The sequence below is a fragment of the Nannobrachium achirus genome (genome assembly GCF_963921795.1).
Source record: "Nannobrachium achirus genome assembly, chromosome: 9".
Lineage (NCBI taxonomy): Eukaryota > Metazoa > Chordata > Actinopteri > Myctophiformes > Myctophidae > Nannobrachium > Nannobrachium achirus.
The window spans coordinates 23,184,689-23,206,219 of NC_137818.1; the positions used below are offsets into that span (position 1 = coordinate 23,184,689).

The window sequence follows — 21,531 nt, forward strand, 5'->3', positions numbered from 1 at the left end:
ATCCTTACTGAGTCCTTGTGTGTCTCCGTGTGTGTTTCTGTATTTGTTGCCGTATTTCTGTCTGTCTGTGTGTCCAGTTGGTTCCAGTCTGGTACCAATCCCTTCACCGGCACCCAGGATTGGCTCTACACTGGGGGCTACTTCGATAGGAACTACACAGACCTACCTGACATCTACTGATACCCTGCTAGCCCTCCTCTTCCTCACCTGTAAAACTGCAGTTAGCCCGGCATCTGAACTGGCCTTGGTGTCAGCCATCTTCCTCTACTCCTCTGCAAATGGCAATGACTTGTATAACATGAACGAGCGGGAGAAACCTAACTAGCCCATTCTCTGCATCTTCTCTTGTGTAATTCAAGTTGACAACAACGGACAAATAAGACGCATACAACTCCCACACTCGCGTCTTCCACTTCCCATCTCTCTTCTTCCATGCCGTCATCATCGTAGAAGTACAGCAAGCTGCCTGAGATCTACTGACACTACACTAGCCTTCGTCTCCCATTTATCCTCCTCTTCCGCAACCTCTACTGACATTCTACCAGATGGTGGTAGCCCTCATCCCACAGCAAACATTGGTTATCAGCCTGATAGCCTTCGCCTTCATCAACGTGATTTTCATCGCCTAATGGCCAATGGAAAGTCCCACACAAACATACACCCACATACATTACATGCACAACCCATACATTGTCATCTTTCCTCATGTCTTTTTGCATTGCTTAGAAGCACAATAACATTCCATCACCCTCCCCCACCTCTAACCTTATTCTTGCCTGGTTACTGGTTAGACACTCACAAAGGAGTTTGCTCATATTTGCTTGTTGATAAAGTGAGCCAGGGGGTGTGGACTAGCCATCTTTGGGTGGCTGGGGGCTGTTGGCATCCTTTCCTCGACTAAAACCTGCTACATTGACAGCCCAATATTCCTCTTGTTCTGTCACAGTAGAGGAGTTCATGTAAACACAAGACTACGTACAGACACACGTTTCTGTATACACACACACACACACACACACAGTGTCCAGGAGGTTGGCTTGTCCAATCAGAATGTTTAATGTAATTCATTCAAAATCACTACTCAGAGGAAGAACCTGCCAAGCACGTTGAATCACTTACTTCACCTGGTAACATAATAAGTGGATATGAGTCCAAACAACTACTAGCAAAGCCAATCTATACATACAGTAAGTGATTAATAAGGTTGGAACCAGGCAAGAAATCCCTGTCGTGAACAGACAGACATGGATACACTTGACAGTCAGTGATTAAGTCAGGAATGTGAATGGTCCTTTGACTGAATGTAGATCACAAGATGCTTTTTGTTTTCCTTTTGGGGACTATAAATTGTAAAATTCACACACAATCGAAAATCAATTCTATCATCAGATGGAGAAATTCACTTCTCTGCATTTGCTCGAGATATTGCCCATGTCGTTGTACTTCTCCACAAGGTTTATCCATTGAACAAGGTCAATACAACTACTACAAAAGCAATGAAGCTCAAATAGAAGCAGTACTGGAATTATATTTGGTGGTGCGACCAAAAGCAACTGGTTTGTTTAAGCAGTAGAAGAGAGGGGAAGTCTGCAGATGACTTGAACTCTAATACAATAGTGTATATGTCCCATGCTAGGTCACTCACCTTTTGCACCTTCAAAACCTTCTGTCAACCTTATTCTAACATTAACTACTATACATTGCTTGTAACATAAGAATAGCTAGTATTTTAATCATCCCAAGGCTAATGTATATTAAATAATACCCTTTTGCTTATTCCTATTAAATGTGAATTCACTAAGTCAGGGCTTGTTGCAACTTTCCTCCTTGGGACCCAGATGACAAATTATATCTCTTGGGGCCCTGGCATCTTAAAACATACTTTTACACTTGTCATGTGATGGGCCACAAGAGGTAATCTTATGAACCCAAGTGGGTCCCAGGCCAAGTGACATTCCCCCATAACCTTTGCTTCATTGATTCGGCAGCAGATTTGAACCAGAAACACATATGAAGATGTCCTATGTGTTCCCGGGTTCAATCTGCTGCCAAGCCAATCAAATGAAGCTATGGCGAACGTGTATTCCACCTTCTGGAAAGCTGAGACAGATCCTATTGGCTGTTTGCTGCTTCTGCTGCACAGCTAACTGCTGAGTTAAGTTGAGTTAAGTATATTAATAAAACAAAAACAGAATGAGTTCTGTTCTAGTGGATTCACTCATGTAGAGTAAGCTTTTTTTTATTATGGCCTTTATTGATAAAAGAAGGCTAATTGCTATTAATAACAATAATCAACTGAAAGTAATAATTAACTGGTGTGTGCTCATGTATGTGGTCTTTATAGTCTTACATACTCACTCACGCACTGCAAGCCCACTGTGTGAATGTCTGTAGAAATGTGTACAGAACCTTAAAGCCATATTAACTACGTTCATTTTAACTTGATGATGGATGTGTGAGAGGGGGAGAGAGTTATTTCACTGTCTGAATGAAAATCAATACCTAAGAATGTGAATTCCTTCAAGATTTGCATTTAACATTGTTACTATCACTATAGCATGACTAAAATGCATTATCCATGTCAGTGTAAAATAATGTAACATTCTATGTTAGGTCTTTTCCTGTCCAACATCTGAGTGGAATTATGAACTCATTGAGAATTCATTCGAGAATGGAATTCAAAATTAGTTTTAGAACTTATTGAATTAACTAGGTTTAGTGACATGTTGCCTTTTTCTTACATGGACTGATTGTACATGTTAACAAAAAATAGACCCATCATGAGAAGAGTTTTATTCCAAAATGAGATCCACTATAAAGAAAATAAAAAAAGTGATACTGAGATTATATTTAAAAATAATAAAATAAAACAAACAAATGTATGGTATGTTTTATAGAAGGTAATCTGTGTCTTTGGTTGTTAAATTACTTGTACAACCTGGATCCTGTATGTTCATCAGATACACCATTTTGGAAGTTAACTCTTCATGCTTACAGTAGCAGCCCTTTATTCCCTATTGAGACATCATATTGTGTACACTAGAAGGTAGCACGGGTCCTGGAGGACCCATGCTACCCTCTGGTGTACAGTATGCTCTTCATAGTACAGTCATTCCTCCACATGGTCACAGGCACATTCACTAGCTTACTGCTACTAATGCTACTGGCTATATTAGCTCTAGATGGACTTTTCGCTATACTATGCTCGGTACAATAACCTTGTTACGTGGTAGATTCTCTGTATTTTCACATTTCCATTGGGCCTCGTTGGACCCGTGCAGCCTGAATCCCATTTATATCTGGTATTTCAGTCCGAATGTGGTTATTAAGATCAACACAGAAGTTGTCTAGATAAGATCAATGCATTATGACATTTTAACATTAATGGAAATATACATGTACAGATAAGGATGTGTTTTCCTGGACCCACCTGACCATGGATGAAGTCTGGAAACAATATTCATACAGTACTTCTATTGAGTCAGATTTTAATTCCAATTGGATATATTTTCACCATCATCTCGATGGTATCTAGCTACATACATACTACATAGTATACTGTATGTACATTGGGATTGTAACACAAGATATAAATGTGGTCTCATTGTAGTTAAGCTTGGTAAAAAGGTGCTGATGTTTTTACTCCGTAGCGCAGGTCTCATTTGATGTTCTAATGTCTGTTTAAAACACATGGAAGAATAAGAGGGGAAAATGCAATGAATGTTCAAAGAAATCCAAGAGAAAATGAGACCTGGATGATGAATAGTTAAAAAGGTCAGGCTTTTTTCTGCTATTGTGAATGCACGCAGCCACTGATGTCTTCAGTCCCCAATCCCCATCTACACCATGCTCTCGTTAACTGCAGACCTATTAGCACTGGGGAGAGTCGCTTTTCATTGTCTAGCTTCAAAGAGAGCTGTTGTCAAAATGAAAAAGCATACTATTTTTCGTCTTGGGTCTCGCCCATGGTGTCATGATTTGGGCCAAATCCATGTAGTATGTGTGCTAACTGAGGCAGCAGCGTACCTTCAGGATATTTAAAGGAAATTGGTCAAAATAATAAAAACATGCTCTCTTTAAGGTGAAATTCTAAATGGTCGCATTGCCTCCAGTGCGTTTAGGTCCTATAACGTATTTTCAGAATAACGCATTCATTAACAATCTATGCAACCTGCCACTAATGCTCAATATCTGACAAAATATAAATACTTAAGTTATCCTCCCCTCCCAACCAGCAAGACAAGTACTTGTGTGTGTATATGCTATATGGGCTGTTTACTGTATAACACGCTAACTGTCCCACATTCATTATTGTGTCCGTTTGAGTTGTGTTCTTTTTCAAGTTTCGCTGAACAGAGAAAATGCCTAAAGAGTAAAATTGACAAATTTTGTACTTGAATCTGACTGAAAAATCCCCGTCCTCCATTCCCCTTTCCACTCTGTGACTTTCTCCTCTTTTTTTATTTTGCTCAGTTTATTCTGGAGGTTTGCAGTTAGGATGGAATTGGAAGTAACTGGTGGTGACACGTCTAGCCTTGCATCACCGCGTCTTCAACATAATTGTATGTTTCTTCTTCTTTTACATTATTCCCATGTCCAGTTTAGTGCCTGGGTGCAGGTAAACTACTTCCTTCTCCAATGTTTTATTATTTAACATGTTTTAGGTTTTATGAAAGATCATTTGTCAAATGTTTTTTGTTGTTTACTAATTAATCCAGATACTTTATTCCTAACAATTGAACTCTGTCAAGGAGAATTGTCTTCAGGGGGCTCAGCTGAAATGTGCATCAGATATAAAGCATATTTTATGTCTGGAAATCATTCCGCTGTGATGCAGATGGCCGAGCTATGTGCTGCCAGTCTTTTTTATTCTAAACGAAGGCTGCTAAACATTGTGAAACGTGAGACTAGAATCCACTATGGCTGTCTGATAAGAGTCGTTTTTCATGCCCTTCTTTTTAATTTCTATACAGAAAACATGGGAAAAACTACACACTAACACTGCTTGTAGATATATTCAAATATGGATGCAAAGGTTATACCTATCTCTGTCTCACCAGTTACAAGGAAAATACAATTTAATTCAAACAATTTGCATTTATCTGGCTTACTTGGCTTGAATACCCCTACATATATAATAGCCTACATCTTTAAAATGTAAATTGTAAAATGTCTTCAGACTTACTATAGTGGGAGAACTGCTTTGCTACATCCCTTTGCATTCGACTACACTACAAGTGATATGCATATACCTTGAACATTGCCTACACATCGGTGATGTGCTAACGTGAGCTTTGTGTGCTAAAGTTGCCTACAGAGCTTGGCTTTGTGACTCGCTGTATGCATGTAGCAGTGTGAGTAGGGCTGTGTTTCATGTAGCAGTGTGTGCTGGGCTGTGTGGTTAGCTGCATGCAGGGTGTCGCACCAAATTCTAGGCCCTGGGTACTTTAACTATTGAAAAATAGCAGATATTAGCTAAATACCAGATCTACAAGCTTGCAGCGCGGCACCGAGTGCCACGCTTTTTGAAAAATCTTGAACATTTGTGCAAGTCTTTGAATATTTCAAATCTTCTAAGGTTTTTTGTCAGTGGTGCTCAAACTTTTTCACGTGAAGGACCCCCAAAATAATATTATGTATTTGGACACGGATCCCCATCTCAACATATTTAGTTCCAGGGACCCCCCAGAAGCAAAATTTGAGTTACAAATGTTCGCTTATAAAATACATATAATCAAAGATTTTCACAACTTTTCAAAAATAGCAGATCTACAAGCTTGCAGTGCGGCACTCGGTGCCACGCTGTGAGCTTGTATATCTGCTATTTTTCAATAGGTAAAGTATAAAATAATTCCAGGCCCCTCTACCTTGGGCCCTAGTAACTCAGTCCCACTTTTACCCCCCTTGTGACGCCCCTGGCTGCATGCGCGTAGCAGCTTGAGCAGAGCTGTGATTGGTCTACTTTGTGGGGACAGAGAATATAAAGATGCATATATAGAGAGAGACAGAGAGATATGGACAAACCTTGCTCTAGAGGGCCTGACCCATTCGGCACCATGCTGTAACAAAAATAATACAAGGTTTTAAATTGAGAATTCATTTCTGTAAAACAGTCTTGTTCAATTTGACCCTTTTCCCCGTCTCGGACTGTATCATGTTGTTGATGTTCTTTTAACTGTACAAGTGTTGCACAGAGGTAATCACAAGCGAAATGGCATATTATTTTGTGCAATTGATTTATTTTTATAGTATTTAAACCGTTTTCTTTTTTTCTTTTTTTCTTTTTTCTTTTTTTGAGAACATTGTAAAAAATGTTTTATTTTGAGGTGGGGTAAGAGGTAGTTATCAGTACTATGGACAGCTTGCTAGCTCAATGAAATGGGGGTTAAACAAAGTCTACTAATAAAATCCTAATTTCAGTTTTTTGATTGTCCTTTCTTTCTTCAAAATCTGTATATTTCTTATACCGGTATATAAAATGTGGTTGACCAATTAAAGAGAAGCAGTCAAAGATCGTGCACTTTATGAAAGAACATGCACACAGAACATGCCATATGGAAAATCTTTGGCTATAGGGCCATCGCAGAACATTCCTTTCCGAGAAACGGCCCCCACAAAACTGTGAAAAGTGATGACTCGTCACTAAACCATGGTTTTATGGGTGCCATTTTTACCCCAAGGAATGTTTTTCATGCAAATCAAATGCTTGCATTGGATTCAGAATTGTGAAAAACACCTAGTTTGACCCCTCACATAATACTTAAAGGGATATTACACTTTCAAACAAACTTTTAGGTCTAATCAGGCTTGTATGAACACCCTGAACAGTTTTGCTCCATTCAGTATTTAGATATTTGATGTAAATGTTACCAGCTCCAACATGCCCAGGCCCTCTCCACATACACACCCATTGTAACTTCAAACTCCATTTTAACCATGATAGATTCATTAAAAACACACATTATTTTTTCTGGTGACTCATAATACCCTCCTAATACGTGAGCAGACCGTGTTTTTTCAATAACTTTTTTCATTTATTTTCAATAAAATATTATTGTATTTAATGTTTTCCATTTTCCCAAAGAATTATTAAAAATAAATGAAAAAAGTTATTGAAAAAACACGGTCTGCTCACGTATTAGGAGGGTATTATGAGTCACCAGAAAAAATAATGTGTGTTTTTAATGAATCTATCATGGTTAACTCATACCTCGCGATCCCCGTAGAGCCCGTAGATTTCCCGCTGTACCGCGCTGCCATGCCCGTAGAGCCCGCAAAGTTTAATTAGCTTTAATCATTATGAAAGGATTAAAAGTATTAGCGCAGATTTTCGCTGATTCTGGCTCTTTAGGCCCGCCCCCCTAACTGTATCCGGTCATTTCCGGTCTGGACCGGATCCAGCTTTCCGTATCCAGTCTGAGCCTGGGCCATAGTCCCGCCTCCATTGGTTTACTGTGTAACAGAAGTGGAAGCTACTGGGCGATGGAACGTTCGTTTTTCAATCGGATTTTTGCGTTTGGAAACTTTGATCCAGTCTCTACACGCCTGGATTATGATCCCCGCACATATCGTGCGTTTTGTGCACGAACGTGTCCACGTGTTACCATAGCGCACAGTTGGCTTTTTTCAATGCTTTTTCATGTAAACACTGGCTGATAAGCAGAGATACAGCGTGGCAACGGATATGTCTTTTTCAATGGGGTTTTTTGTATTCGAAAGCTTGTCACCGAGTCTACACGTCTACTAGATGAGTCGCGCACAGATTGTGCACGATGCGTGCGCGTGCCCACGCTAAAAGGTAAGGACAATTTGGCAGCTGCTTACTACAGCTATGTTTAAAATGGCAGAGAAAAAGTTAAAATGGAGTTTGAAGTTACAATGGGTGTGTATGTGGAGAGGGCCTGGGCGTGTTGGAGCTGGTAACATTTACATCAAATATCTAAATACTGAATGAAGCAAATTAAAAACTGTTCAGGGTGTTCATACAAGCCTGATTAGACCTAAAAGTTTGTTTGAAAGTGTAATATCCCTTTAAAGCATATTTATTTTTTGTATTATTTTACTGTATAGTAAAGTCTTTGAGAGCCGGCTCCCACAAGTCTCCCAAGACAAATCTGCGATGGCCCTATAGACAAAAATGTTCCATATGTCATGTTCTAACTGTGTGCCAAATTTCATGCTTCTATCGTAAAGTGCACGATTCCATCAAAATACTGCCCGAAACGCCTGGACTATCAGAGAGTGGGCGGGTCTATTGGCTGGAGCCAGGCAAGTGTTCTGGTGAATCTTGGGAGTTTGACACCTCCAGGAGGAATTCTTACAATTTGTTTGTTGTTCGTCTAATAAGAAAAAGAATAATCATTTTTCAAGCAGCAAGTAGCTTAATGAGTTAGGATACTGAGCTAAAGATACAGAGGTTGTGGGTTCAAGCCCCAATGAAGATCTTATTTTAAAGACTGATTTCCAGCAGAATAACTTCAAAACCAGTTCAGAAAGCATTGTGAGATGACCATGCTGTGCTGGCGCAGCGGACTAGTAAGGTCTGTGAAGTAGAATACCTTTAATAGGTTTGTTCAGATCTGGCCATGGTCGAGGTGGGGTCTGCTTGGGGTGTGTGGGCAATGCATGCAAGATCATACAAATATCACTTAAGTATTGACTTAAAGATGAGAAGTCAAGATGTCTTACTTTGCATCAAATTTGTACACCATTTGGCATTTTATGGCTGAAATTGTACCCACGCTAAAGCAAGCCTGATAAAAGTATCAAACATGTAAAAAAAAAAATAACAGAACACAGGGCAATGTCCCAAAATCAAGGCGAAAAAAGTGGGTCCCATCAAGGCGAAACACCTGGAGAAAAGTGAGTCACAAAATCAAGGCGAAACACCTGGAAAAAGGTGAGTCCCATCAAGACGAAACACCCGGAGAAAAGTGAGTCCCATCAAGGCGAAACACTCGGCGTAAAGTGAGTCCCAAAATCCCGCAAAAAGTGAGTCCCAAAATCAAGGCGAAACACCTGGAAAAAGGTGAGTATCAAGGCGAAACACCCGGAGAAAAGTGAGTCCCAAAATACCCAAGAAATCCCAAAAAAGTGAGTCCCAAAATCAAGGCGGAACACCTGGAAAAAAGTGAGTCCCATCAAGGCGAAACACCCGGAGAAAAGTGAGTCCCATCAAGGCGAAACACCTGGAGAAAAGTGAGTCCCATCAAGGCGAAACACCCGGAGGAAAAAAAACTCATGCAAATGAGGTCCAAGTCAGACCTCTAGAAGGCCAATCTGTCTGTAATCGAGAGATTCTAGGCTGACTTGGACCTCATTTGCATGAGGTTTTCTTTTTCCTCCGGGTGTTTCGCCTTGATGGGACTCAGTTTTTTCAGGTGTTTCGCCTTGATTTTAGAGAGAGAGAGAGATCTCACACCTTTCAACAAAAAGAACTATCAAATGTTGCAATATTCTCCTCAAGAGTTTATTTTGTCTGATTGCCTTCAGTTATTAAAGTTAATTGAAACTCCAGCATTGAATAATAGGAGACATTTGAACTAGGAATGACTGCACTTAAAATCAGGCCAAGCTTGGGGGTGGCCGGGGGGCACCAAACTGGGGAGAAAGTGAAAGAAGAAAGAACTATCACTGCAAAATCACCTAAATCTATTGCAAAGGCTGCTGAAGGAGCGCTAAAACTGTGAAACCTGTCCGCGAAGCGTCTATTTTCCGCACTGCGTTCCCCCACCCCAGTGCTTTTGAGTACTTCTTTTATATTTTAACCTTGAAAATGTCAAAGTACAACAGCAATGTAGAAAGACTGAGATTTGAACTTGGAAACTCTACACTGAGAGTCTGATATTTAGTATTTTAACCTTGTAAAGGTCAAAGTGAAACAGCAATGCTCTTTAGGATGACTGAGATTTGAACATGGGAATCTCTCAATGCAAATTTCATCTTGTCCTTTTGAGTAGTTCTTTTATACCTTGCTTGAAACAACTAGAGCAATGTAAGAGGAATAATAAGATTCAAACATGGAAACTCTTGACTGAGAGTCAGATATTTAGACCACTACACTAGTACACCATTTCTCATTGCTGGTATTTCCTGGTGCTTCTTGGTCCTGTTGAGTATTCTTTTGTATTTTAACCTTGAAAAGGTCAAATTGCAACAGTAGTGATTTGGAGGAGGCCTGGGATTTGAACATTTGACATCCAAGCTGGAAGTCTGATGTTCAGACCACAACACCATCTCTCACTACAAGTAAATAATTACCAGTGCTTTTTACTTCTTCTCTTGTGTTGTAGCCTTGATAATACCAAAGTACACAAGCAATGAAGTGTAGGATTTAACATAGACTCTCAGGTTCCATGATCAAATCTCAGTCCTCCAACGTTGTTCTAGTAGTACTTTGTCATTTTCAAGGTTAAAATAAATAAATAAAAATGTCTCAAAAGCAATGCAACAACTCTGTAATCAGAGATGGTTTAGTGGTCTAAACACTAAACTCACGGTACAGAGGTTCTGTGTTCAAATCTCAGTCCTCCTACATTACTGTACTCTTTAACATTTTCAAGGTTATAATACAAAAGGAGTACTCAAAAGCTCTAGGAAACACCTGCAGTTATGGGAGAGTGTTTTTGCAGGTCTTTCAGTCCGAGTGTATCAAAAAGGTAACTGGGTAACAGAAGCTTGTGATTGGCTGCGCGGATAGGTGCCGAAAGTCGGGGGGACGAAGATACACCTAAACCTAACCTTAACCCTAACCCTAACCTCAGTAAAACTAACACTGGTGAATGCTAACCTGCCGACGCTTGTGAATGCTAACCTGGTGAATGTTACAGCAACCTGGTGAATGATAACCCTAACCTCAAAACTATGCCTAAACCTAACCCTGTAGGACTAATGAGATGTCAGACTTATGGGAAATCCCCTAATAGGCCCTATGTTCCCTCAGCCCACATATTTTTCTTTACACCCGTGTTGATGGTATATACAACATCAAATTATATGTGCACTGTTGAAAGCACATGTTCTAGGGGTACTTACACGTGTACATCATTTTGCAAGGGAATATCCGTTTTGGTTAGAACTGATTAAAAATAACTTTGTAGTAGGCTAATAATATAAAATAACTTTGTATTCCAAATATCAAATATTCCACAGCAATGCTGGACTGGCATCATGACACCCTGGGGTGCTGCGGGAACCGCTTTTAAGAACCCTGGCCTAGGGCAGGCATAACATGTCACTGCTGCGTGATTGGAAATGACACCCGGGCTCCAGGGAAACCCCGCCCACTGAAGCTTTTGATTGGCTGAAGCGGAGCTAGGGAGCGCTCCATTGTAGTCGCTTGGACAGGGCGTTTATCGTGGGCTTGCCCAGGCCTTACGGCCTGGGCATAAATATAACGATTGCATTCACCACGGCTTCGTAACTCGCGCGGCGCTCCGCCGGCCGCACGGCCCTGGGTCCGCTGGCCTGCGCGCCGCTTGCAGTGTCGTGGACAATCGAGCGGCTCCGCCTGGAGCCCGGGTGTCATTTCCAAATACGCGTCACTGCTGTATGACCTTCTATTCATGCAGAAAATGAATACAGATCATCTTGAGTTCAGACTTCAGAGACATTACTGTCTTATTATTGTGGGCTTGCTGAAAGCAAGCACACATATGTTATCTTCATTATTTATCTCACGTATGTTATCTTCATTATTTATATATCAGTCAAGTTCTCCTCAAAATGACGTAATCTATCAGTCAAGTTCTCCTCAGAATTATGTAAAACACTGCCTTTGTACCGACAGTACAAAGGCAGGGCCCTTAGCCAATGAGGTGCAGCCAAAGGGTAGATCTTTGTGCCCATACATAGTGTTACATGTGAGCCCACCCTGTTTCGTAGGAACAGTTATTATTAGAGACCCGAAAAAAACGAATCTCTGATCAATAAACTATATTCTAAGAATTTCCTCCACCCTCAAAATGTTCCTAAATGAACTTATGGGATCCTAAACTTGTAGAGGCTTACTTCATGCATGCATAAACACAGTGGTGTAAAGTAACTAAGTAGATTTACTTAAATGTTAAGGTACAGTATTTGTACTTTACTTGTGAACATAGGGTCTATTTTGGAATGAGGGAACATGGCTGAGGGAACATAGGGTCTAATTTGAATGAATACTTGTTAGGGATTGAGGGAACATAGGGTTGAGGGATCATAGGCATGACCCCAGGTTCTTCCCTGGCCTACTGTACTTGAACTGTGGTGTGGGTGCAAGTTTCAGGCCTATCGGTCAAACGGTGCCGGAGATTAACTCATAGACTCACATGGACACAGGACGGGCAGGACAGGAGACAAAACTTAGTCTCTGACCTTCGGCCAGATGTGGCCTTCAACCTGGCATTTATTAAGAGTGGGGTTTCGTTTGAGTAGCCTATCAAAGAAAATAAACAAATAAACCACACACACACACACACACAGAACAGTTTGTCGTTTTTTTATATATATATTTGTCTTTTATTTTTTTAATATTTTTTTTTCCTGATTGAAATGTATTGTAAGGTCATTAAATTTTCATTCATCACATTACATGGCATGATGCACCAGGTCTACTACACCCATTTTACAGGAATAATACACGGAAAACATACACAAGGTTTTACAATGGGGAAACAGGAAGAGTAGCTCATTGCACTTACAACAGTGAATGGGACATGTCGTTTAATCGTTTTAGGGTCTCTCTGAAATTTTTTCCCCCAGTATTTTCTGATGCCCATAATTCATTCATTTATTTTTTTCCACTCTTTTGTTTTGTTTTTGTATTCCATATCATTTTTTTATATACTCAACATCATCCAATTAACTCTTTTTATTCTCCCTCTCACTCGCTCTCCTCCCACCCCAAATATTACATGGAAGCCAGATGTCATTTTTGTGGAAGTATCTTTTACACTTTTTTTGTTTGTTTTTGTTTTCGATATCATCTCATTTTTACAAACACAACATGTATAGAAACTCTACACAGACCAATATGTTTTTTATTTGATTTTCTTTTATATAATCCGAATACAACTTGTCAATGTTTTATTTTTTTACAGTCCACACGAGCCAGCCACATACATGAACAATGCAATTTTCTGTCATTTGTTATTAAAATCGACAACTGCTCTCTGTTATTTTATATTTTGTCGTTTTCAAAACACAAAAAGCACACAACTGGGCAGGAGGAGGGGGTTGGGAGGTGGAGTGGAGCCTTGTACACGCGTGTGTGTGCACGTCCCCCATTCACCCACCCCCACCCCGGCCCACGAAGGTCGTCTGTGTATGTGTGTGTGTCGCTATTGTTGTATGTGATATGCATGACATTTACATGTTGTACAGAACACGTCCTTTTTATGGCATTCACATGTTGGTTCGTTGGGAGCAGCAGACTGTCATTGAGATCCTATCTGGTATTTACACTGAGAGCAGAATGGATGGCTGTCTGTGTGGGATCAAAGGTCAAAGGTTGCAAGTTCAACAGGGTCAGGGACTTGGGGCTGGGAAGGGGGTTGGCAGTTGGGGTGGGCGTTATGGGGAGGTCAGGCGGGGGATAGGTGGGGCTTCTCTAGGTCATGCACTTCGTCACTTTTTAATTTGTAGACAACTTTGTTACAGGTGAATAATGAATACGTTCCCTGATGCTTTTACAGTGGATGATGGACTTTGTAGCTTCCCCCCATCACTTTGTTTCTTTCAGCATTCTCTCTCTCTCTCTCTCTCTCTCTCTCTCTCTCTCTCTCTCTCCCTTCTTTAAACGCTGTAAAACATTATTTTCAAATCTTTCTCCAGCTCCGTTATGCTTCAGATGACAGCACGACCTACAGCAATAACAGCGCTAAACGGTTGTCATGGTTACGATGCTACGTGCTGTACTGCACTGACAGGCTACTTTTTTTTGGTTCTGAAAAATAAAAACACCATGGACGGGGCTGCTGATTTTGGGCTGCATTTATATAAATGACAAAAAAGAAAAAAATATTTCTAACTCTTTCTGGCACGGAGTTGATGTATCGACAACTGGTGTTTAAACAGGAAAGATCAGATTCCTCCTGGATTTTGCCAGTTTAAACAAGCATTTAGACTAACATATCCCATCAGTGTCACTGTATCTTTGTGCTAAAAGGCCTCTCAGAAAACCACACCGTGAATGTTTACATATTTGCCCACTGGTGATTGCTGTGGTCTGAACTGCAGTCCATTGTTTTCCAGGATATAGACAGAGGATAGACATAGACCACATCTGGCTGGAGGGCAGTAACAGAATGGCTTTCTTCATAGACCAGTATTGTAGTATAAGCCCTTACTGCTATGCATATTTAAGTCGCCTTCAATGGCCAGATTTACAAGGGTAGAAAAAATAATAAATAAGAAGGGCTTTACAGCAAATAATCTTGTTTTTTTTTCCTGTCCATGTCAGACACCAAGTGGTCTCTCTGTGCCCGTGGATCCTTGCTGTGCAGGTTTAAAAATCAGATCTTTTGAAGACAGTCATAATAATCACCTATTGTCTTTTTCTACCTTTTCCACTGCAATGCTGCACTTATTGTGTGCTTTCCTGAGGCAAAAGTGATTGATAAACATTTTCTTCTTTACTTTTTCCAAAAAAAAAAAAAAATACATAATACGTACAACAGAGGTTATTAATAATTTGGACAATTATATGACTTTAAAGTTACAATGTTTTTATTATTTTGTCACTATACTCATTCTGTCTTCTGGCCATAGTGACGTCACTGATCGGGTGGCAGTGAACCTGTGTCATGTTCTGTATGCCTGTACCGTTTATTATGAGGGCCATACACATCAACCCACTGAGGAAGACTGTCTAGATCACAACAGCAACAGAGAAACATGCTTCTTCATTCACAAATGACCAGAACGTTTGACTTTCCGCTCGTATCTGTTGAACAGAAAGACAGAGATGTGACCTTTTCATCACCAAGTACAACATGTCTAAACTGACATGAAAAGCTTATAGCCCCGTCACAAACTGTACAGTAGTACAAATTATTTTTTATATTCTAAATTATTGTTATTATTGTTAATTTAGTTTAAGTCTGCAGGTTTCAACTCCAATTCTGTGAACTCCAGACTACAGGTGAATACAGAGGCCTACCAGGTACAATAAAAAACTAGTCGGGTTCCCGGAATCAGATTTTGAGAACAATTGGTAACGCAGTAATTAGCACAGACCTGACATTGGTTCCCCATTTAGCCTGCACTGCAGTCAACATCAGGTCAGGTGAAGATAAAGGATCCATGAAGGTCGCAAACAAGTTATTTTCAAATCCGCAAATTCCTTCTTCCATATATGCAGGCATATAATATAATTTCCACTCTACAGGTATTTACCATAAATCCCATCATTATCTCTTCTTGCTTATAGGTTTCAGCTAGCTTCTTCCTCTTCTATCCACTATTTGTATGATAAAATAATATGTCTGAATAGATCCTTTCTTAAAGGTTTCACAAAAAAATAGATATATTAATGTCTTATTTGATAATTTATTCTTAGGTTGTATAGAGGGTGGTGTTAAAGGATGCTTGAATCCTGTATATTTCCTTCCTAGAGTGGCCTTTGCTATCAAAATGGCAACTCGGATAAAATAAAGTATTTTCTTCTAATGTACAGAAATTAATATTCACACACAGTGCTTTTGCAAACTCTTAATTTGAATGAACTATCTTGTATGTATCCTGGCAGTGCACTTTCTTTCACACATAATCACATGCGCACGCACGCACCCACGCACGCACGCACACACACACACACACACACACCAGCTGATCAGGTATAGGAATGGCTCTGATAATAGGTTCTAGTGGCCTTCAGCATATTAGTGGTTTGCTAATCATTTGTCATTGTTCATTAAATATATGCTATATCATATAGTGCTATCCATAATATATAACTATTTCGTTAGAACTGGCTTTATTGTTGCGTATTTCCTGTACATTCTTCAAAAGATTCATTCTGTCCAATAGAACAAGTGCACAATCAGGCAGCCAATTGCTGTGAATGATGGGCTATGGTTGTCCAAAACAACAATAAAAACAAAAACAAGCTCATCTTCTTCACCCCTGAGCAGACAAAATCCAAAGCCATAGTGTGAATTGTATCGAAATCTGTATCGTATATCTATTTTCTATCTATGTTTTAGGTTAGGTTATATCTATGTATAAAACTCTGAACAAGACCTTTCACTGTACCCACAAACTCATGCTTGAAGCAAAGCAAAACAAAATGGCAGACAGTTTACTGCGCAATCACTACAGCTAGGATCTGACGAGCTTCTGACCTAAGGAGAGGTCAGTGATGTCACATGGCTGCTCATTGTGAACTTCCTGACTCGACCAGAGTTCTTATCCCTTTTCAATACACTCTATTCAAAGTATATCTTATAACTTCAGTTCATCATAATTCAATCATTCAGCTATCAACACTGTCATCTCCTCACTTCACCTCACATCAAGGAGGTTATAATCATCTCAGTTCCCAGTTGTCTGTAATGCACCCTCTGAAAGAGACCCTTTGGCTGCAGGAAGGTCCCAGTTTAAGAGGCGAGGCGAGGGGACCGATAGGACATGCCAAATTGTAGCATCACATAAATAAAACAAAAATCTTCTTTTTTATGCTTCCTGACATACAAGTGACTACATTGTACACAAACAAATTCACAAAATTCCCTTAATTCTATCTACCAGGAATGCCAAAACAAAGCAATCTTAGTATCATTATTACTGCTCAGGCGTGATAAACAGTGATTGTGTGACTTTAACTTCCTATTTATCTGTCTTCCCTTTGCCTTTGTTTTATTTTTTAATTCTCAAATATGATTCATTGCATAGAACGTCGGAGATGAGAAACCGCCTTTCTTCCCGCCACGTTTGTTTTCTTTTTTTAAATTTATGTTGTATTTTTTTCCCCTTCAAGTTGGATGATAGTTAAATACACGCATACAGAACCCCACTCCCCCCTCCCCCTCCACACACACACGCACACACCCCCGCACATACATACATACATACAAACATTAGGAACAGAACAATATAGAAGTGACTTTGAGGTTTTATCTGCTGCGCCGGGCGGCATGCGTAGATTCCCAGCGAGCGTTCACACAGACAATATACAGCAGAAGTTGTTTGTTTGTTGGTTTGCTTGTAAAGGCCTCACAACTGTTTGGCCTCAACAGAGTACATTGTTGTTGTTTTTTTTTTGTTGGTGGTGGTGGGTTGCTTTTTAATACCAGACCACAGATCCCATGATGCACTGCAGGAATGACAGCAGGGAGAACACTGAACCTGAGAAGTTTCCACGACAACTGACAGTCTGAGAAAGAGAGATAGGTTGTGGGGAGGGGGGGGGGGGTTGTGTCTGGACGCTGCCATGATAGAAAATTAAACTAAGAAAAAAAGCCAGCAACTTTGCGTGACACAACCAAGGGTGTTTCATCAGTCATTTGTTAAGACTTTTCATCTTTGACACCATTTGTTATGTGTGCTTACACGTGCTCTGTGCACTTTTTTTTGTTTGTGAAGACACATGCTGTTGTGTGAGGATCCGGGTCTTGCTCACTAGACCCAAGTCCAATGAATGTCCATCTTGGAAGGTCAGAAGAATTCCACCGAAACCCAGAGGCCTCCCGGAGAGGGACAGAGTCTGTTTCCTTTTGCGAAGTGTGCGAATGCTCTGCTTTTTCAGTGCCTCTCTGCTGTCCTGCAGTGCTCTCAGATCACAACAACCCGATTGGCTGACACAAGGAGCACGTTTGCTCCTTATTGGTCGATATAAGATGCCAACACATTGTCATTGGTTGAAGGTGGGAGAGATCTGGACAGTACCAAACTCTGGTCTGGCGATAAGGGTACAATGTAGTAGCAGTAGTACAACAACCTTTGTGTGGTAGTCTATGTTTTAGCAGTACTCCAGTGGTAAGCTAGACAGACAGAGGCAACACTTTCCTGAACCACGGCTAACTTTTAAAATGACACAAGATTGTGCTCTTTACTTCCTTACTCTGACTATTGCTTTGATAATTATTGGCAATAAATAAATAAACAAACTTAACAAATCGCCAGAGGAAATGTTATAAACAAATAAAATAAATTAAAAAATAAATATCTATAAATAATTATAAACATAAATGTGAATCCAAAAATATAAATTAATCTTGTGACCAGTGTTCTTGCCAATATCATTATTACATAAAAAATACAGAATGAAAATAAACTTTATGGTGGGTAAACATGCAGGAATAAAAAAATAATGTGTTACTTCAAAATAAAACGAGTAAACAAAAAGATAACGTGATTAAGGCAATGTAACCAGCCTGTAACCAAGACAAATAAGGCAAATTCAGAATGACTTGTGAAACAATAACTTGACAAAAAATAACAAGAACAAGAACCAGAACAAAAACCTCTGAAACCCAAAAGTTGTGGGATGATCAAAGAAAAACAACATCACCACAGGCGTTGTGGTTGTATGTTAATATTAATGGCTTTGTAATGGCTAAGAATCAACCTGGCCACATTCAGCTTTGTCTCAAATAACAACCAATCAAAAGCGTTCCTTTTCCAAAACAATGGCTCCACCTCTTCCTGTGGCCAGATTTCTGTGTTGTCACTTTCCAGTGTGGGTTTGTTATTCCTCCTTCTTTTTCAGTATTATCATCTATTCCACCGATGATGTATTTCCCAGTGTCTTTATGGCCTCGGATAAGTAATGATGAACAGTGTAAGGTCTTGGATTTAAAGTTCCATGCATTCTCATGTCCTACATATTTCCCCCCACTATACACTTCTTTTAAAGACATGGCAAGAAGCTCAAGGGGAGAGGGGGGGAATCAAAGAAAGAAAGGAAGGCAGGAAGGAAGGAAGGGGAAGGACATTTTGATCAACGAAGAACGAGTCAGCATTCAAAAAATGCAGGGAGTCAAGGGTTGAAATAGTTCCATTCTGGAATGTAGATAGAAACGGAGCAAACCACCAGAAAGAGACACACAAAATTAGCTTTTGTGTGTCCGTCTCACCATTTATCATGGTCTTATTCATTTGTTATTCATTTCCCCCCACAATTCGATTTCCTTTTCTGTGGGTATTGAGTCGTAATGACATAAGAGATCTGTAGTACCAGAAAAACCTAAGAAGCTTCTCAAGAGTTTTCATTCGCTTTTTCTTTTCATTTTTTTTTTCTTTGAGAGGAGCAGAAAAAAGGAGAACGATTTTGGGGTTGTTTGAGCACGGGCGCAAGGATCCTAACATGTCGTCGTGCTAGGATGCAAGGTATAGCATCTCCTCGAGTAGCCCATATACTGTAAAAACAGTGGAGCGATCAGCTCATTGAAGTACTTCCATCCACAGACAGCACACAGTATTCCCACAAAGAGCACTCGGGTTACACATGGCAAATTGGAACCCCATTAACTCCACTTTCCTTCTGTGGTCACAACAGCTGTGTAGATACAAAGTGATATTTGAGAAGCTCTCTCTTGTGGTGTGGAGGCAGAACAGCAAAAACAATGCATGCAGGCTTCTTTCTTTTAGTTTTTTCCCCCTATGATGATCCTCTGCGGTCGTAAAGGGGTGGAGATGTGTCCCGCTGCTCTTTAGGGGTGACTCCCAGGGTACATGTGGAGTCAGTGCTGTCTGATTCTTTGGCTGAGGAGGCTGGAGCTGCTTCAAAAGATGGATAGCGAAGGAGAGTCCTTGGAACTTGGATCTGTATGGAGAGAAAGACAAAACGGAAGTTAGTCAGTAATGGGTTTCTGTCTAATATTTTTGGAAAATGTATGAGATGAAATATACCTCATAGCCCAAGAACAAATTCCCTAAGGGAACAACTTAATAGTTTTATTGTGCTCAGTATCTCTGCTTTTAACAAATCAAATAATAGTATACATACAGTACATACAGACAGACAGTATATACTGTACATTCAAATAGACTGTACATACAGTACATACATACATACATACATACATAAATACATACATACATACATACACATTAGTAAAAACTTAAAAACTAATATTGCACAGTCCATCCACATCAGATGGACGGACAGATGGACCAACATATTTAAACTATATAGTACATGTATACAGTATATATACATCACTGCTCTTTTAGCTAACAGGATGGGGGGAAATCAAATTAAATACTTAAAAAGAGGCAATCTGCCAGATAAATTCTTGGATATGAGGACCATACCACAGTAGAAGACAGGGAAGCACCATAGGTTAGGTTTTAATTTAGGACGCATCATCAGTAGTGTTCCTCCAGGTCATGGGGTCTTTCGGCCATTACACTATACACCCTCGCCAGAGATGGCCAGCTCAGGGTGATCAGAAGGTCTGCCAGCACTCAAGAGGCAGTATAGCTCCACAATCATGTAATTACACCGTTGGCCACCAGGTGGAAGAGGTGCACAAGAAATAGAGGACCAGTGTCTACTCCACTCCACTCACAGTATTTCAACTGGTTGCAACTGAATCTGCAACCAAATCACAACCGCTTGCACTGGGATTCACACAGCTGATATATAAAGTGAGATGTGCTCTGGGCTTGATACTTACTGTCTGGCCTGCCTGAGAGATCAGGTTAGTCTCTCTGTCACTGTGTATTCAGGCCTGGGACAGGCAGAATCCCTGCAAGGATCCAGTCCTTGTTGGCTGCAATGAGGAAGGATTGAGTTTTCAGCATTCAGTTCAAATATTTCATGTTTAGAATCAACATATGAAATGATACTGCACTCCATGCTTTATCAATGCAGCCCGTTCCAACCTTATTGACAGTTTCAGTGGATACAGTACTCACCAGTGTGCTCAGTTCTCCCTTCTGTTATTTTATTTCTCCTTCTCTCTCCTTCCTCTCTTGCTCTCTCTCTCTATCAGTAAAATAAAACCAGGGGAATTTCATAGGTTTTTCTGGTACATGGCCTCACGGCGTCCTCAATAAACATTTACGGAAAAGCCTGTGAAAACAAACGCACACACAAGCACGCACGCACACACACACACGCGCGCGCGCGCGCACACACACACACACACACACACACACACACACACACACACACACACACACACACACACACACACACACACACACACACACACACACACACACACACAATTTAGGTAAGCAGACGAACCCTAATAGTCAACAAACAACAGAGTAAATAGTCACTTACAGTACATAAGTAGAGTGCAAAGATAACAATGGGAGAACACACACAAAAATGGAATCTGTTGCCAAAACAGTGTTCCAGATCATTATAAATGTTTCATATCAGGAACTTCAATGAATTCCAACAATAGCACTACAGTAAAAAAATAATCTGAGGAGACACGCAATGTCCTACATTATCTGTACAATTCAATAAAAATAAAAATAAACACTTGAAACAAGAAGGAAATATATTGAAAGATACTTTCATTGATACTGTACATTTGTTATGTATTTATATATTGTTTTTCAATTAAATACAAATACCTTAATCTCGGGACC

At 40.1% G+C, this 21,531-nt stretch overlaps 1 protein-coding gene across 1 annotated transcript in view; it reads left to right on the forward strand.

The window, feature by feature from the left end:
- The window catches only part of LOC308291954 (oxysterol-binding protein-related protein 2-like), a 50,122-nt gene extending 43,723 nt beyond the window's left edge, over positions 1-6,399 (forward strand). Inside the window, exon 14 of the mRNA XM_080734115.1 lies at positions 78-6,399. Within this exon, the coding sequence (XP_080590241.1) occupies positions 78-180 (103 nt within the window). The 3' untranslated portion in view covers positions 181-6,399. The remainder of the gene's footprint in view (positions 1-77) is intronic.
- Positions 6,400-21,531: the final 15,132 nt, after the last annotated feature.